General features: G+C 38.4%; 1 protein-coding gene across 2 annotated transcripts; it reads left to right on the forward strand.

Annotated features, from left to right (window-relative positions):
- Nucleotides 1-119: 119 nt before the first annotated feature.
- On the forward strand, nt 120-17,007 carry alpk1 (alpha-kinase 1). 2 transcript variants are annotated; one of them, XM_020933775.2, is made up of 14 exons: nt 120-215; nt 1,354-1,554; nt 4,720-4,874; nt 5,740-5,938; nt 6,176-6,235; nt 6,326-6,412; nt 7,384-7,460; nt 7,534-7,629; nt 7,716-7,820; nt 9,002-10,427; nt 11,496-11,643; nt 12,856-13,018; nt 13,168-13,354; nt 14,702-17,007. In XM_020933775.2, exons 2-14 carry the CDS (start codon nt 1,431-1,433, stop codon nt 14,911-14,913), a joined length of 3,039 nt encoding a protein of 1,012 aa, XP_020789434.1. In that variant the 5' UTR covers nt 120-215; nt 1,354-1,430; the 3' UTR covers nt 14,914-17,007. The 2 variants fall into 2 exon arrangements, with proteins under 2 accessions (XP_020789434.1, XP_055012560.1); XM_055156585.1 differs by having other exon boundaries at nt 151-192.
- Nucleotides 17,008-17,208: the final 201 nt, after the last annotated feature.

Genomic DNA, 17,208 nt, shown 5'->3' on the forward strand with positions numbered 1-17,208 from the left:
TTATTATTATTATTATTATAATAATAATAATAATAATAATAATAATAATAATAATAATAATAATAACTTAAAAAAAATTGGTGTTTCATTTCTGGATTTTCCCAGTTGTTGCTCACGCGTCACAATATTGTCCACGCCCACCCGGAAGAAAAACACAAACCGAAATTAGAGCATGGATCTATGAAGTAGAGAGTAAGTATTCAAGACTTCTGTAGGTAAGTAAAAATATTTTCATACACGTAAAAAGTATTTGTTTTACATTGTTAAGGGGGCTGCCATTATTGTTAGAAAACTCTTTAGGCTTTACTTCTAACTCTGGAATAGGACATAGTGTACTAACTACTAACTACTAGGTTAGGCTACTACTACTACTACTACTACTTCTACTACTACTGCTACTACTAAGTAATGGTTGCAGTAATACTTCGTACAACTATTATTACTACTATTAGGCTACTACTGCACTACTACAACTACTATCTCCACAACAACAACTACTACTGCCTCTACTAATACTTCTACTACTGCTTCATACTACTACTACTACTACTACTACTACTACAAATGCTACTTCTATAACTACTTCTACAACCAAGGAGTGGTTGTACTAATACTGTGTACAACTATTATTACTACTACTAAACTACTACAACTACTAATATCTCTACTAATACTTCTACTACTGCTTCATACCACTATTACTAATAGTACTACTAATACTACTACTACTTCTACGACAACTACTACTGCTACAGCTACTTCTACAATCAAGTACCGGTTGTACTAATACTGCGTACAACTATTAATACTACTACTAGGCTACTACTACACTACAACTACTATTTCTACAACAATAACTACTACAGCTATTACTACCTTTACTTAATACTTCTACTACTGCTGCATACTACTACTACTAGTACTACTACTACTTATACGAGAATTACTACTGCTACTACTACAACGATTACTACTTCTACAACCAAGTAGTCGTTGTACTAATACTGCATACAACTATTGTTACAACTACTACTACTACGCTACTACAACTACTATTTCTAATACAGCGACTACTACCTCTACTAATACTTCTACAGTAAAAACTATTACAACTATTACTACCCCTACTAATACTTACTAGCAATATTAAACTACTATGACTGCACTAATATAAACACTAATGTCTACTTTTTTCCCCAAATATATAGTTGCAGAGCGGGCCTTTCCAAGTGCACAATTAAAACAAGCATATCTTTTATAATACATTGTTAAAACAAGATATTACTTGTACTTAGACCCTGGGAATGCTGTGGTGTTGCAATCCCTGGCTAGCGTAATTTCCTCCTTTTTCAGGGAATTCCCAGCGAGTCATTCAACAAGGGGTAGAGGAGCAGAGCCAAAGCAGCTGTTGTGGGGGTGACCGGACTGAGATGGACAGCCAGGAGGTGGGGGTGCTGCTGCAAGAATGTCTGGAAGAAGCAGAGATCCAGAGAGATAAAAAAGAAGAACTAAAACCAACAGAGGAGCAGAGACAGGCTTACGGCAACTGCAGAGGTAGGACACTAGAGGGAGCTGTTGTCTATGCAACTGAGTAATACAGTCACAAGCCTTTGCGACCCAAGTTAATAGACATTATTTATAAATCACAAAGTAAAGGTGAGCATTATTGAACAATAATGACGATATTTTATCGCTGACTGAGTGATCGTGTCTCTCTGAACAATTAGTGTTGCTCAAGTTTTAAACAATGAAAACAATAATCGAAGTAGCAATAAAAGGATCCATAAGTCGCCTATTTGGACATTAATTGTAGCCCATTTCTTTTTCTTTTCAACATTCAATTGAACCAGCAATACTGGAACAAAATAGTCAATAAAATAATTCCAAAAAGATTAGAAAAGATACAAAACATGTCTTAACATTTCAACATTTCTAAAGAGATAGGTGGGCCCATCTGCGTTTTTGTAGCGTGTTCAGTCCGTGTGCAGGAGGAGAGCGCAGCAGAAGATCAGGCGCAGCATTCAGTCTGTTTCTGTGCTTTGCCTTCATTTTTGTGAGCACAGAAAATCCCAATTCGCACAAATATGTAGTAATGAAAAGAATAAGCATAGAAATACTGGCCCTACTGAGGACAGGATATTCTGACAAAATGTTGATCCAGAATGACGTTAAGGTCACAGATCTATGTATACAGCTGTATATTGCAGAGGTACAAGGCGACCCAAAAAAAATCTCTTGCAACCCACCTGAGGGTCACAACCCAGTCTTTGGGAAACAGTGGAGTAAAGTATAATTCTATTGGTAGTTTTAAGATTCAAGAAAGTGATAATGTCATTCTCCCATTGATTGTGTTGTACTTTGCTTTTAAATATCCAAAAGGTAAATTAACAAATGCTGAATCTGATTATTTTGATTCATGACTAAACCCAAGAACTAACTATATCACAACAAAAATCTGCATTTCAGCAATATTAATTTTAGCTGCCCCCTTCTGTATTAATTAATGTTGGCTTACAGAAAGTTTTAAACCAAGCCATAAACGAATGCACGATCCAGAAACTGTATTTAGAAAAATTATACAACACTTTCACAGGTTTATTTACAATTTAATACAAAGTAACCTTTATATAGTATTTATGATCTCACAACAAATAAACAATAAATATATCTAGGCCTGTAATGAAAACAGATTTTGCTGGACGATTCATTGACCAAGAAATTATTGTGATAAATGATAATAGTGACATTTTGAAACCATTTTCAACTAATATCATGACAATGGAATAAAAAAGCAAATAGACCCTTTCAAAGATCAATAAACTTTCATTTCTAAAGAACATTTAACACAGGAACTGAAAGACAACCAAAAACAATAGGCCTAAATAAAATAGACTTGTTACATAAGAATAATAGCCTAATGTAGTCTGGTTTACAGCGAGGACTTGTTAACAAAATGCACTTGAATAAACCATTGCTGAACCAAATACAACCAAAACAATACATACAATGGATTATTAAATCTCTGTAACAAAATTACACTTAATAGTTGTTTTAGTCATTGAGTTCCATTGGAATATTGTGGCTTCTCTCTCTGTGGCTGCTGCTGTGAGCCTTGGCATTTTGGTCTTTAAGTGTTTGCATTAACTAATTAAAAGCCATATGTGTATACATATATATGCATTTGTCTGTATATTTATGCATACAACAGGTAAGCACTTCAAAGGCAAAAAAAAAAATTGTCAACCATTTGATTATGTAAAACAACTGGGGTTGGACATTATACCTTTTTTTTTTTTTTTAAACTTCATCCTACTCCTTTTGAGCACCAGGTCCCAAATATGTACATGTGCATATCCTTGTTTTTGTTTTGTTTTTTGTTAGTGTTGTTGATTTTGTTTTACCTTGCTCAAATAAATAATAATATATATATTTTTTTTATTACGTGATCCATTTAAAAGGCGAGTGGCTGTGTTCTGCACTAACTGTAGGCGGGAGAGTGAGGTTTTACTGAGACCAAGTTACAATAAAGCAAGTTACAATAATATAAACGAGAGGTAATAAAAGCATGGATTAAAATTTTAAAGTTGTAACAAGATAAAATTGGTTTCACTCTGCCCAGTTGCCTCATCTGAAAAAACCTGGTCTTCACCACAATGTAGCCTATAAACATGAATTATCTGTGTCCATTTTCACAACATTTCAATTAACAATTCTCATGTCAGCTGCTGCTCCATTTATGATTAGACATTTACCTATTTAGAAAGCAGAATGAGCCTCACATGAGTCACTTATTTGCGTTGCCAGTTTCAAGGCTGAAGGTTTAAATCTAAAACAACTCTCTGATCTGAATGTGTAGGTTCAGTTGTACAGTTCCTTTAAAGGGCCCATCTCATGCAAAATCAACTTTTCAGAGCTTTCTACCTTCTAAGAGTGATATGTGGGCCTTGTATATGTTGCCGAAGTGGTTTTTAGATTGATTCAGCATTTTTTAAAACAAATTGCAGCGTATTTCTGCCACCCTCCCACGTGACAACAAACTAAAGATACACAGATACACCTATGACGCATTTGACGTAGCAGAAAGCGCTTCGCACCCGCTCCTCCAGTGTACACCATATAATAAGTTTATCTACTATTGTTTATTAATACTTTACCAATCAGTAATGTTCAGCTGATGTCGACACGGTGCTTGAGCTTCATGCACCTCAAACTCCTCGTCCGATTCCGGGTCCAACACATGCGGCTGAACGCGCTGTATCACCATGATGAATAAAAGTTTATTCCTACCGCTATCAGACCGCTAAATGGGGTGTGTGGTTGGCTGAGATGGGTGGTGGAAGGGCGTCATGTTTGGAGGGCGGAGCCTGTGTTTTCTCAGGACGGGCGGGGGGATGAGCAATAGTCGGTCTTTCATAGTTTCTGGTCTGTGACTGTCTCCAAGAAATCAGTAAGATTTCATAACTATTGTGTAATGGATGTTCCAAAACCCAAATTGTGCTTGTATATGTGCAGAAGATACAACGTGAAAAGAGTTATTTTGCATGAGATGGGCCCTTAAGAAACAAAATGTTCCTCTTTAAATGTAATAACATTTTTGTTTGATAATGTTTACCTATAATAAGGTGTTATACTCAATGCCACTGTCTTATTGTCAAAGCTACCAGCATTTCTGCATACATTTTTGTGTGATAATTCTCATGTGTTTGTTATTATTTATAGATGCTCTGTGCCTGGAGCTGTCCTCTCTCCTCCAGGAGGCAGAGCAGATGCAGTGGCCCTTTGCCCCAGAGAAGTGGCAGTTTAAGCAGTCAGTGGAGGCCAGCGATAAGACCAACCTGAGCGACCTCATCAAGAAGAACCTGCACCCACTACTGGTAACAACTCTTTACACTGTACATATGAAAACAATTCTAATTTATATATTTATTTTAATAGGCTCGGTTTACGTCACAACATTGTATATTCCCTATAGTTTAAAATTATATGATGAAGTTTGCTGTTTAACAGTGAAACTACAGACTTGTTGAGCTGGTTTATGGTTAGTATCGCTGTAATTACTTGGCCTATCCTCATGGAACTGTTCCAAACTTTATATTGAATTCTTTTTTCACTATACATTCAGAAAGTGGGGCCATTATTCAACCCCAGAAGTGTGATTGTTGCCAGTGGAAAGTGGAATAACACCAATATGGCAAATTTTGGACACGATCCCAAATAAATAATGAATACATAATGATGAGTTTTATTAATACGTTTGGATATTTCTTCCAAAAACTGTAAATCTCCGATAGAGTTGTATAAGCCCCATGCCCTCCTTTTGAAATTATGACCTACAGGTTTCCCACAGTCATGGAAATCCAGGAAAAGTCAAGGAAATTAAAATGTAATTTTACAAGCCTGGAAAAGTCATGAAATTTTGTAAATTCAATGAAAGTTTTAGAAAAGTCATGGAATTTTATTATCTCTTTCAGCATTCCGTTAAGTTCTCATTAGGTTATTATGATTATTTCCAAACATATGCGGCAGTATTTTGAATGTTAAAAAACTAGTATCAAACCATAAGGTGATTGGAAAGAGTTAACATTTCATATTTAGCCCTAAAAGTCTGATCAGTTCTATACATGTAGGTGCCTTAAAGTCATGGAAAATTCACTTTAGGTCATGAAAAAGTCATGGAGAAGTTTTGAAATATGGTCACTGAAAAAAGTAGGAACCCTGAACCTAACAATTGTGTTCTAGGGTCTCCTCAAAGCCTCCATCCAGTCCCAGGAGCCGGTGTGTGCTCTGGCTGTGGTTTTCTTAGTGGACCGCTTCCTTTATTGGACCGATGAATCCAGCCGACTGCTCAAGATCACCAAACTACTTCACAAACTGCACCCCGAGGCCCCTGTGGCACCCCAGCTCGTCATCCGGCAAGCCCGCGTCTACCTCAACTCTGGTACTCTACAAAAATACCGTTACATAGTCCATGCAGAATTTTAAGTTGTAATCTAACTCATCATCATTGGCAATGTACAGAATTAAAGGCCCTGCACCTGATTTTACCATGTATTTGCACCATAAAAAGACACTAAAATCAGGTGCAGCGCCTTTAAGATTTACAATAGACATGTATATGAAAATAATTATTGTTTTGAAGAAATAATTTATGCAAGTACGGTCTTTGTTCTTGTAGGGAAGCTGCAGAAGGCTGAATACATCCTCAGCAGCCTTATCAACAACAGTGGAACTACAGGTAGGTCCTAAAATATATACAACTAATCTAATCTTTATTTGCACTCATAGGCAAAACAAAAAAAGTCATTAAGTAAATGTTGTAATGCAGGTTGCTGGCAGTATCAGAGCGATAGTGACCGAGCACTGGTGCAGGCAGTCAGTGTGCAAGTGAGAGGGATGATTCTGCAAAAACTTGGTAAGGTTTTCATTGTGTTGTTTGCGTATTAGCCATTTAATATTATTATGTATTTAACCATACTGAAGTCAAACTTCCTTTGCCTAAAATGACAAAAACAAAACATATTTGTACTTAAAGCCTTCTTATGATGTTTCTTAGATTTTTGATATTCATTCGGTTATTTCATATTCATTCGGATATTCAGCCGGTTTCACTTCGTAGAAACCGTCTGATCTCGCAGCATTAGGATTCGTTCGCTCGACAGTAGGCAGGTACTTTTTTTTTTAACCAATTGTTGCTATTTGGTCGTGACGTATGTAATGCGCTGTTATTGGGCCGTTAATATTAAGCTTTTCCCAAATCCCATAGGAAGAAGGGCAATAACGTCTTTCCCCTTGATAAAATTCACCAAACATTCTCTTTGTTTCGGCTTTAAATTCTCGATCTCGGGAATCGTTGCCGACACAGAATGTATGGCTTCGCCTACATCCATCTCAACCGCTTTGTTTACTGTTGTGCTGTACCACAAAAGGGACCCAGACAGGCGCTTGAGTTTGACGTCATGGCTTCGCGGCTCTTCGCTGATTTGCCGGTGTGTGATCTACAACTTCAGGGGTTCTTGCAAACCGTCTAGTGTATTTCGACCTAGTCACTGGAGAGAAATTAAATTGAGCGGAGGCACTAGGTGGTGCCAGCCCGGGTAACTTGTACACACTCTTATCATGCAAACATTTTAATTCCTACATGGTAAGTTATATATTTAAAATAAATATACTTTATGTATGAATAATATTTTACAGGAAGTGAATCTGGACAAAACAGGTTACACAAATTTGACGTCTATATAAAGTAGTCAATAGTAAAGTTTGGGGCTCACTGACACTGCCCTTTTGTGAAATATGTCTTTTACTATAATGAAAGTTTTAACCATTTACTACATTTTCAGTAATATAAATGTTTCTTTGTTTGTTTTGTTTACCTTGTTAAAGGCTTGTGGCTGGAGGCTGCAGAACTGATATGGGCTTCAGTGGTTGGATACTATGCTCTTCCTAAACCTGATAAAAAGGTTAACAGTGTTTACTTTAAACAGTATTGTAGCTCTGTAGATGAATAACTTTTCTTTTTGTTACTTTTTTCAGGGCATAGGGACTTCCCTTGGTTTACTGGCTAATATTTTAGTATCTATGAATGATGAGGACTTCAGTGCTTTCAAGGATACTCCTGACATAGACCTGGTATGTAACAGATCATAATATGACATAGTACAATTATATGTTTTTATAATTTTTAACAAATATTTTGTCTTTTTTTTTTCATGCAGTCTTTGCTTGGAGAAAGCAGCCACCGCCTCCTGTCCGCAGCCCAAGCAGCGAAGATGGCAGTGGTCTACAGTCAGTACACGTCGCTCTACGTGCTGACAAATGTGGTGTGTTTTATTTGATTTATTTCAAGACTTACAACAAAATCATCCAGACCTGGTTATGAAGATGGCATTTAGAATATTCTCAATCTACAAACATATCCACTGTTGATTTTATCCTCAAACTAGGTAATCCAGAAAGGTTGCCCCAACATCAGAATGGGCCCAAAACTGTAGACCAGCCATGTCCAAACTTGGGCCCAGGAGCCAAATACAGCCAGTTGGCCCTCTATTTTCCTGTTGAATTAGCACAAATTACCACAAGTAGTTTGCCTGAGCTCCACATTTCTTCACTACTTTTACAAAATGTGAGTCTGGTCATCGGTAAATCTCCCAGAATTTAGATAAGTGCGATTGAAAGGTAGATTAACCAATCAGGGACACGAATGACATGGATGATGGATAGATTGATACTACTTGAATCCATGTATCATTCGTTCATGTGTTTTTCAATATAAAACCAAAAATAAGAAAATGGAAAAACAACTATTTTCTTCATTATTTGTCTCCAAAACCAAAATGAAAAAACAGATAACGATTTGTTTTTTTTGTTTTTTTCAGTTTTCAATATTGTGTTTAAATGAACGGCCGTTTCCCATTTACGTGACTTAAACTGCGATGCCTGACAGAACCAGGACTAAACCAGGACTAAACCAGGACTAAACCACTTTCAGTTCTGGTCTGGTCCCAGTCTCAGTCCTGGTCTGGTCCCGGTCTGGTCCCAGCCCCAGTCTCAGTCATAGTCTGGTCCTGGTCTGTTCCCGGCCTCAGTCCTGGTCTCTATCCCGGTCTGGTTTCTGTCTGGTCCCGGACCTCGTTTAGTTCTGGTTTAGTCCTGGTTCAGTCCTGATTCATCGCAGTTTAAGGCATGTGAAGGGGCTGTAATCCATTTTTTCCATTATTCATGTAAACACAAAATCAAAATCTGAAAAAACAAATCGTTATCCATTTTTTCATTTTCGTTTTGGAGACAAATAATGAAGAAAATAGTTTTTTTTTGTTTTTTTTTGCTTTTCCTATTTTTGGTTTTATATTGAAAAAAAGAATGAACAAATGATACACAGATTTACTTGAATGATAACTGTACTGTCCACCCGTTCATGGATGAAAAAACTCCTGTAAAAAATAAAGCTGTTTTTTGTGTCTGTTGAACTCAATCTAAGTTGCAATTTGACTTTATTTTCTAGGTTTCTCAGGGCACATCTCTGCTCTCTTATAGCTTCTCCATCGACTGCCCCTCCTCCCTGTGCCGCTCCTACCTCCTCCAAGCTCAAGAGGCATTTGAAATCGGCCTCCTCACCAAATCCTCCACCGAAACTGTCACAAGCATCCAAGAGCTCCACACGTTCCTCAAATCTGCCTACTCTCTCGCTATAACCAAAAAATGGCTTGGCGCTAACCCTTCGATCGTCAACCAAGCTAAACAAGCCTGTCAGAAAGCCCTAGGACTTTTCTACGACTACTGCAACGCCCAAAACCAAGAGAAAGATGCGTTATGTTCTGATATTATGAAACTCATTGGCAAAGTTAAAGATTTGCTCCAAGTCGCGGCATTTGAAAATTCTGACAAGCTGTCATTTATTCCGGATAGTTACAAAAATATCCAAGAAAAAACAGTTGATTTTAATTTGGAGAAGTTTTCTAAAATGATTCTGAAGTTCAAAAAGTTTCACGCGACGTTATCCGAAATGGATCGGAGTTGCAAAAGCGTTAAAGGTGAACAAACTAAGTATTGCATAACAGCTTTTGGGACGACAGTGGGAAATCTTAATCCAGAATGCAGCACCCAAAGTAACCTACATGACACAAACACGTCTTCTAGTGATGATCTTGGTTCGTCTTGGAACAAAATCTCTTTCAGCAATTCTCTAAGATCTGGAAGTTCTGGAAGCGCAACAGCGGCTCGGATCCAAAGTTTGACGAAAACAGATCATGATCAAAATCCCTCCAGTTTTAACGTCGAAAATTTGGCGAAATCCTTAACTTCTTCCAGCGCTAGTTCCCAATCTTGGAGCTTCCAACTCCAAGCTGCTTTAGAAACAGTTGATACCGACAGTGATTTAGAAAAAGTAGTTCAGTCTTTAAGCGATAGTTATGGTTCAACTTCGTCTTGGGAAAAGCTCTCACCCTTTCCGAGAAGCAAGCCCATGCTATCTAAAGTCGGCAGCAAGTCTTCAGAATCCAGCGATAGCATATTTCATTTAGAAACACTTGACTCAGAAACGCCAGATCCTTTAAATGCCAGTAGCAACAACGGAAATCCAAATATGGCCAATGGAAATGCTGTTGTCAGCTCAAAACCGAATTTGATCGAAGCTGCAAACCAGTGTGCGTCAACTGAACCATCTACGGACAGCTCTTTTGAAATTTTGGAACAAGTAAAGATTGAAAACCAAGAGGAAAAGAAAGAGCATAGAGATGATCCAAAGGAGGAGAAGAATGCTCAGTGTCACAGTTGCTTGAATGGGAGTTTTGGGAGCTCTTCAGAAGGCCAGTATGTTTTGACGGAGCAGGATTACAACGCCTTACTTGGGGGAGTATGTCACCCTTGTTTGCTCAAAAGACTCAACAGTGACACAACTTTTAAGCTAAAGGAACACAGAATGGCTTACGGTAAGTCTGTCATTACTTCCCAAGTTACCTTAGGTGTTACAGCTCACAAAAATAAACTTGGTTGCTTTCTACGTAGTTGAACGTCCAAAGAAAATCGGATTGCTAAATCTGGGAATGAACTGGACCTGTCTTGTATTCTCAGTAAACCATTAAAGAGCAATATAGGAATGACAGGGTTGGTACAAGATCTCATGCCACAAGATCTCGCGAGACAAAATTGCCACAAGCTCGTGCGCACAAGAGAAAAATGACCTTTTGAGATTTTTTTTCCATGTGTTTACATTTAGACTGGAAGAAAAGGGTTACGTGTTGGTGAGTTACATTAGCCTGATTCATCAGCCAGTTTCACTTAGTGCAAACTGTCTGACCTCGCAGCGTTAGAATTCGTTCCCTCGATGGTAGGTGGGTACTTTTTTTCATTTAACCAATCGCTGCTATTTGGTCATGAAATCCCGTAGGAAGAAGGACAATAACGTCTTTCCCCTTGATAAAATGCACAGAACATTCTCTTTGTTCCGGCTTTAAATCCTCAATCTCGGGCATCATTGCCAACACAGAATGTATGGCTCTTCGCTGATTGGCTGGTGCCCGAACTTGCGAACCATTTAGGGTATTCCTATTCCTGACCTAGTCGAGGCACTAGGTGGCGCCAGCCTGGCTAGAGTTACATCTTTTACAAGCCGTATTAGAATGGAAACAAAACAACAAAATAACATAAATTTAAAAAAATTGTGAGGCCAAAATTGGAAACTGAACCGTGAAATGTAAAAATGTTATTAGGAATTATGTTAAAATCTCATCTTGTCTCGTTCTTGTGGACCCAATCTCGTATCTCATCTCGTCTTGTGGTCATTTTGTCTCGTCCCATCCCCAAAGAATGATTTTAGTTAGTGAGTTATTAAACACATTCTTTGCAAGATTTTAAGTCTATACCAGTGTTCTTTCAGCAAAGCAAAGCCTATTATTTTTGTCAAGTTTAGTAGCTGTCAAAACCTGCAGATTATTAAACATTTAAGTTGTTCACAGTGGTTACTTGACAATGTATTGAACGTTTTATGAATTTCTTAGCTGGTCTGCATCTGAAGTTCTCCAAAACCACTGGACTCTGGACGGCTCGGGAGACATGTGTTTACATCGGAGAGGACATGCATCTGACAGGGAAGCAGAGAGCGGCATTGTGGGTGCAGTTCTTACACCAGGAGGAGCGGTTAAGCAGGTGGGGGTTACTTAATGACAATACAGTATGTCAATGATTGGAGTAACTTTGACTGACTTTGTGTATTTTTCCCATTTCAAACAACAACATTTGCCAGTGGGATATACTGGTAGATATCTCAAGGTTGAAATGAAGATTTAGCTTAATTCACACAATCAGGCTTTTTTCATTAATTAGTTAATCCAAAGTCATCTTCTTCTAGCACTCAAAAAATGCTCACATTTTGCCTCGATTGTTGCATCACAGGTAAAAATCCTGACTTATTCTACCATCAAATTATATTCACTAACACATGGTTCTGCTTTGCACGTGGCCTCAGGGTTTCATTTGTTTATTTTCTCATTAAGCGTGAGATTGACAGGTGGATCAGTGCAGTTTCTGCAGTGACGCGGTCGCTGTATCGATCCATTTTGGCAAAGCTCTATGTTCCTACCCTCACCTATGGTCATGATCTTTGGGTAATGACAGAAAAAACAAGATCGCGGATACAAGCGGCCGAAATGAGTTTCCTCCGCAGAGTGGCTGGGCGCTTCCTTAGAGATAAGGTGAAGAGCTCAGTGACCCGGGAGGAACTCTTAGTAGAGCTGCTGCTCCTCCACGTCAAGAGGAGCAGCTGAGTTGGCTCAGGCATCTACTCCAGATGCCTCCTGCCCGCCTTCTTCGGGAGGTGTTCCGGGCGTGTCCCACCGGGAGGAGACCCTGGGGAAGACCCAGGACACACTGGGGGGATTATGTCTCTTGGCTAGCCTGGGAACACCTCGGGATCCTCTTGGAAGAGCTGGAGGAAGTGTGCGTGCGTGGAAAGGGAAGTCTGGGAGTCCCTGCTTAGACTGCTGCCCCCGCGACCCGGCCCCGGATAAAGAGGAAGAAAATGGATGGATGGATATTTTCTCATTATTCATTCCTGTTGCTGACAGCAGAGAGCGCTCCAACGCCTAAAGATCTCATCATAAATGGAGATGTAGTTTATAAAGTGTGTTTTGCAAATATAGATATTATTCTAGGTTAGAAAATGAGAAATACAAATCCTAAAATGTTTAAAACTGAATTAAAGACACAGGAATGCATATGTTTTCTTAAAACCAAGGAGAGCTCATGGTATATACTTTTTTACAGTTTATATATATTCTTAAGCAACTATTATTTGTCCAGCTCAATCATTTTTTATCTTCTCTCATGCACTTAAATAACTGAGCTTGTTGCCGTTGATAGCTATGTGGGCAAAGACTACCTGCAGCCACGGCCGATCGAGTTCCACCTGAAGGACGTGGAGAGGCAGATGACCGCACAGTTTTACGTGACCCAGTTCAACAAAAGTCTGTACGAGCGCGAGCAGATGGCACAGATCTTCTTCATCCCCTCAGAGGCCCTGCTGGTGAGAACATAACTCAATGTTAGTTTATGAAATAGATAAATAAAAATAGTTTGGTGAAACCTGTGTACCATCTTTAACTGCATCCATATGAAACAAGTAAATGAACAACTATACTATGAGGCTGCTAATTTTCATATTATTTTTGTCAGATCCTGGAGGGGAACCAGATCGTTGGCTGTGTGACAGTGGAGCCGTACATGCTGGGAGAATTTGTGAAGCTGACCAACAACACTGTGAAGAAACAGAAGCGCTTGGAGGCCACTAAATACGGACTAGCCTTCGGACACTTCACCTACCTCATCTCCGGAGGGCAGGAGGTGGTGGTGGATCTACAAGGTAAATGCGTATTGTAAAAAAAAATTCAAAAAGTAGCCTACTCATTTAGCTTTCCTAAAGATTACACAATTCAGCCAGTTCAAGTTTATTTATAAAGCACATTATATAAACAAGAGTGCTGCACATAATAGTAATATAAAATTTTGTAAACTGTCTATTAAAGTTGTCAAAAGTATCAAGACAGGCTAATCGATATTGAAACTAATATCGGAACTAGATACTCAGTTGAGGAGGTACTGATACTAAAAAAGTCACATTCACACAACAGAAATGAACCTTTTCTGAATAGTCAGAATGATCTCGAGCTGTATCAGAACACGTATAAGAGCACACAGCCTAGTATCAGTGTTGCCAGATGTAGGCTGAAGTGATTTCCGCACCAATCACATTCGAAAATCTAGCCCGATTCATCAGCCGGTTTCACTTCATAGAAACTGTCTGACCTCGCATTCACTCTACGGTAAGCGGGTACTTTTTTCATTTAACCAATTAGTGCTATTTGGTTGTGACGTATGTAATGTGCCGCTAACAGGGCTATCTGGTATATTAAGCTTTTCCTGAATCCCACAGAAAGAAGGGCATTAACGTCTTTCCCCTTGATAAAATTCACCAAACATTCTCTTTGTTTCGGCTTTAAATCCTCGATCTCAGGAATCGTTGCCAACACAGAATATATGGCTCTTTGCTGATTGGATGGTGCCCGAACTTGCACTTCCGGGGTTCTTGCAAACCGTCTAGTGTATTCCAATTCCTGACCTAGTTGCTGTAGAGAAATGAAATCGAGCAGAGGCACTAGGTGGCATCAGCCTGGCTATCAAAAACCTGCCCTCTTCAGCAAAAAAAAAACAAAAACGCCCAACATTCAAAGATTAACACTTAATCTTTGAATAAACGTATGTAATCAATTGTTGGGATTTAAAAAAAAAACATTGCCAGTATTGAGAAAACATGTTAAATGTAAAACAGTATTTTATTTTATCATAGAAAAGAATATAATTTAGCCTAATATTTGAAAAAACATGTTGTAACGTCATCTATTGGCTTTTTTAAAAACATTGCCAGGATTGGGAAAATGTTGATGTTACGTGAAACCTTTGGTAAAATTTTGAACAGCGTTTTCATGTGGCCATGTCTGATCAATTTGATTTATTTATTGAATGAAATGTATGATTGGTGTGAAAACAAAAAATGCCCAAACTTGTTGAGAGTATCCCAAATATTATCTGACCGTCTAAGGCTTCAATCTGGCAACACTGACGAGTATATGACCAGTATGGAACCCACCTGGACGACTGAGGGATTACAGAGATATAATTTTCTAGTACTAAATCTTTACTCTTTCCGCAGGTTGGGTGACAGGTAATGGCAAAGGACTGACCTACCTCACTGATCCACAAATCCACTCCACAAAGACCCCCAAGGGCCCCTCCAACTTTGCCGAGAGGGGCCTGAGGTACTTTTTATCAGAACAACATGGGCCCAAATGTAATGAGATCTGTGAAAAGCTCCAGCTTCCACCAGTGCCCAGTCTGTCCTCTCCAATCCCCCAGTCACTGTAATGTGACGGGACCAAGGGGGTGTTAAAATTGATATTAGGCAGCTGATGTTATCAACATTTCCTGGGGCTGTGACTGTAGGCACTACTCTGTCTGGTACTCAAATTAGACTTAAGTCTGAGCTCAATTTTAACAAAATCTGATAATTAAAGAGTCACTAAACACCAAAATCACTTTTTTTCTACTGATTATCTGTGTAAATTGGTTTGAAATAGAAGTGTATACCTATCACTGGCCTTATTTTGGCTTTTTAATGCATATTTGTTATTTGTTTGTTGTGACTTTTGGGTCAAAGTCGTGTCTGTAACAGCCCCTTTAGGATCAACTATGGTCAGGACATTAGAATTTTCGGGTTGGACTAATGGTGCAAATGAGTCAGACACTGGTTATTACGTGATGAGTTCAACCACTGGCGTCTACGGGCGGGATGTGAGGAGCCTCTCTCAGCCCTGCCCCGACGGGCACCGCGATGTCCCACCGTGTCTGGAGAAAAGTGAAACGGTGTGATCTCAGCTCAAATGTCCGCTCTGTTTCAAAGTCTGGAGCGCACCGTCCACACTGTGTTGGATTGTTGTGGCTGTTGGTCGAGTGTCAATCATCGCTCCAGAGTCAGAGTCCAGTTATTCACTATCAACTTTTTTGTTGAAAACACTAATCACACTCAAACACTCAAACAGAACCATGAATGTTCATATTGATCTCAGGCTCCTGAAAATGTGCTAATCTGTTTTGTATTTTGTATCTAGTAACTTTTTTGGCAGTGTTTGCTAATGTTTGTACTGTGTCACCTTGGTAACTGCTCAACATTCTGCCATAGATAAAGAAATAGAACACCCCCAGCGCGATGTTGCTGCAATAGGCTGTAGAGCAAGGGTGTCAAACTCAAATTCACAGAGGGTCAAAATTAAAAACTGGGACTAAGTCGTGGGCTAAATTAAATAATTATTGAAAAATTTGAAAAAACATCTGCCTGTTTTCTCTTCTTTCGAGATATGGAATGTTAAACCTTTTCTTATTAAAATAAATGTTTAATAATAGTTTTGCTTAAACACTGAATCCAGAATAAGCATAATATAAAATAATAATATCTGTAGTCGGCGGGCAGATCTAATACATGTTTGATATGATCTCATGGGCCAAATATAATTAAATCGCGGGCCAAATTTGGACCCTGGGCCTGAGTTTGACATGTCTGCTATAGAGGGATTGTAGATTCTGTTGCCATGATAGAAAATAAATGTTAGAAAATAATGTGAAATCTGGGACAGAAAAAAATTATTAAAGGGTTTAAATGAACATATAATTGTGTATTTCTGGTATATTTTTGTTGTCTCTGTCAGGACATTATTTTATGTAGAATAAAGGTGCAATAGAAAACATTATTACCTGATTTGTTCACATTAGTATGTAGGGAATGAGCATTAGATATTAAAAAAGGGACTTTACGGAAGATAACTACAGGAGCCAAAGTATGTGACCAAGTTAACATGACAATTTAAAAGAAGTCAATACCGAAACTGTCGGCATTATGTGTAATTTAGTTCTTAGTACTTTCTGTGGTATTAATGAGGAACTTGCTTAAATCTCTGCACCATCACATGACACCGCTGTAGCAGATAAACTCCTGCGTGTCTTGTCACCCCACGCTGGATTGCAGTCAAACTAGAATTTCTAAGCACATGACAAACACACAGGCATACAATGGCCACAATGACAAATCAGTTTTAAAATATTCTGTATAACATAACCAATAATCATGTTGTATAATCTGTGTTTATATTTTAGACATTTCAGAGCACAATAGTAACGCGAGGTTAGATTAGTGAGGTTGGTTAGGCTAGTTTATTTGCCATTTGTAGTTAAAACCACATTGGAAAAACAAAAATGCAAGCATGTAAATATGATCAAATATTTTAAAAGTTATGTTCTCAAGTGTTCTGTTCCTGACAGATTTTGAAATATTGCACTTCTTACACTGTGTTCAACTTTTAAAATGTAATATATTTCGAGGCAAGTGTTTATTTTCATTTCGCTTAATCATTTTCAGCTACTTTTTTGTATCCACTTTAAAATAGAATAAACTTAACTTAAAGGTTGGATGGAGGATTTTTTTTGTTTGTTTCAAATTGTCATTGAAAGGTTAAAATACCATTACAGAGACGCAACAGTCTTGTAATTATGATGACCAAAAAAAAAAAGAATGAAAATTTATCAACTGTGGACGTAGTGAGGCCAGATAAACACCAGCCAATAGAAAACAAGGCTCCCTCTTTATCTATTGGCTGTTAGGTTGTCAAT

The sequence above is a fragment of the Boleophthalmus pectinirostris genome, unplaced genomic scaffold, assembly GCF_026225935.1.
Source record: "Boleophthalmus pectinirostris isolate CB_2022bp ecotype Guang Dong unplaced genomic scaffold, ASM2622593v1 HiC_scaffold_20, whole genome shotgun sequence".
NCBI lineage: Eukaryota > Metazoa > Chordata > Actinopteri > Gobiiformes > Gobiidae > Boleophthalmus > Boleophthalmus pectinirostris.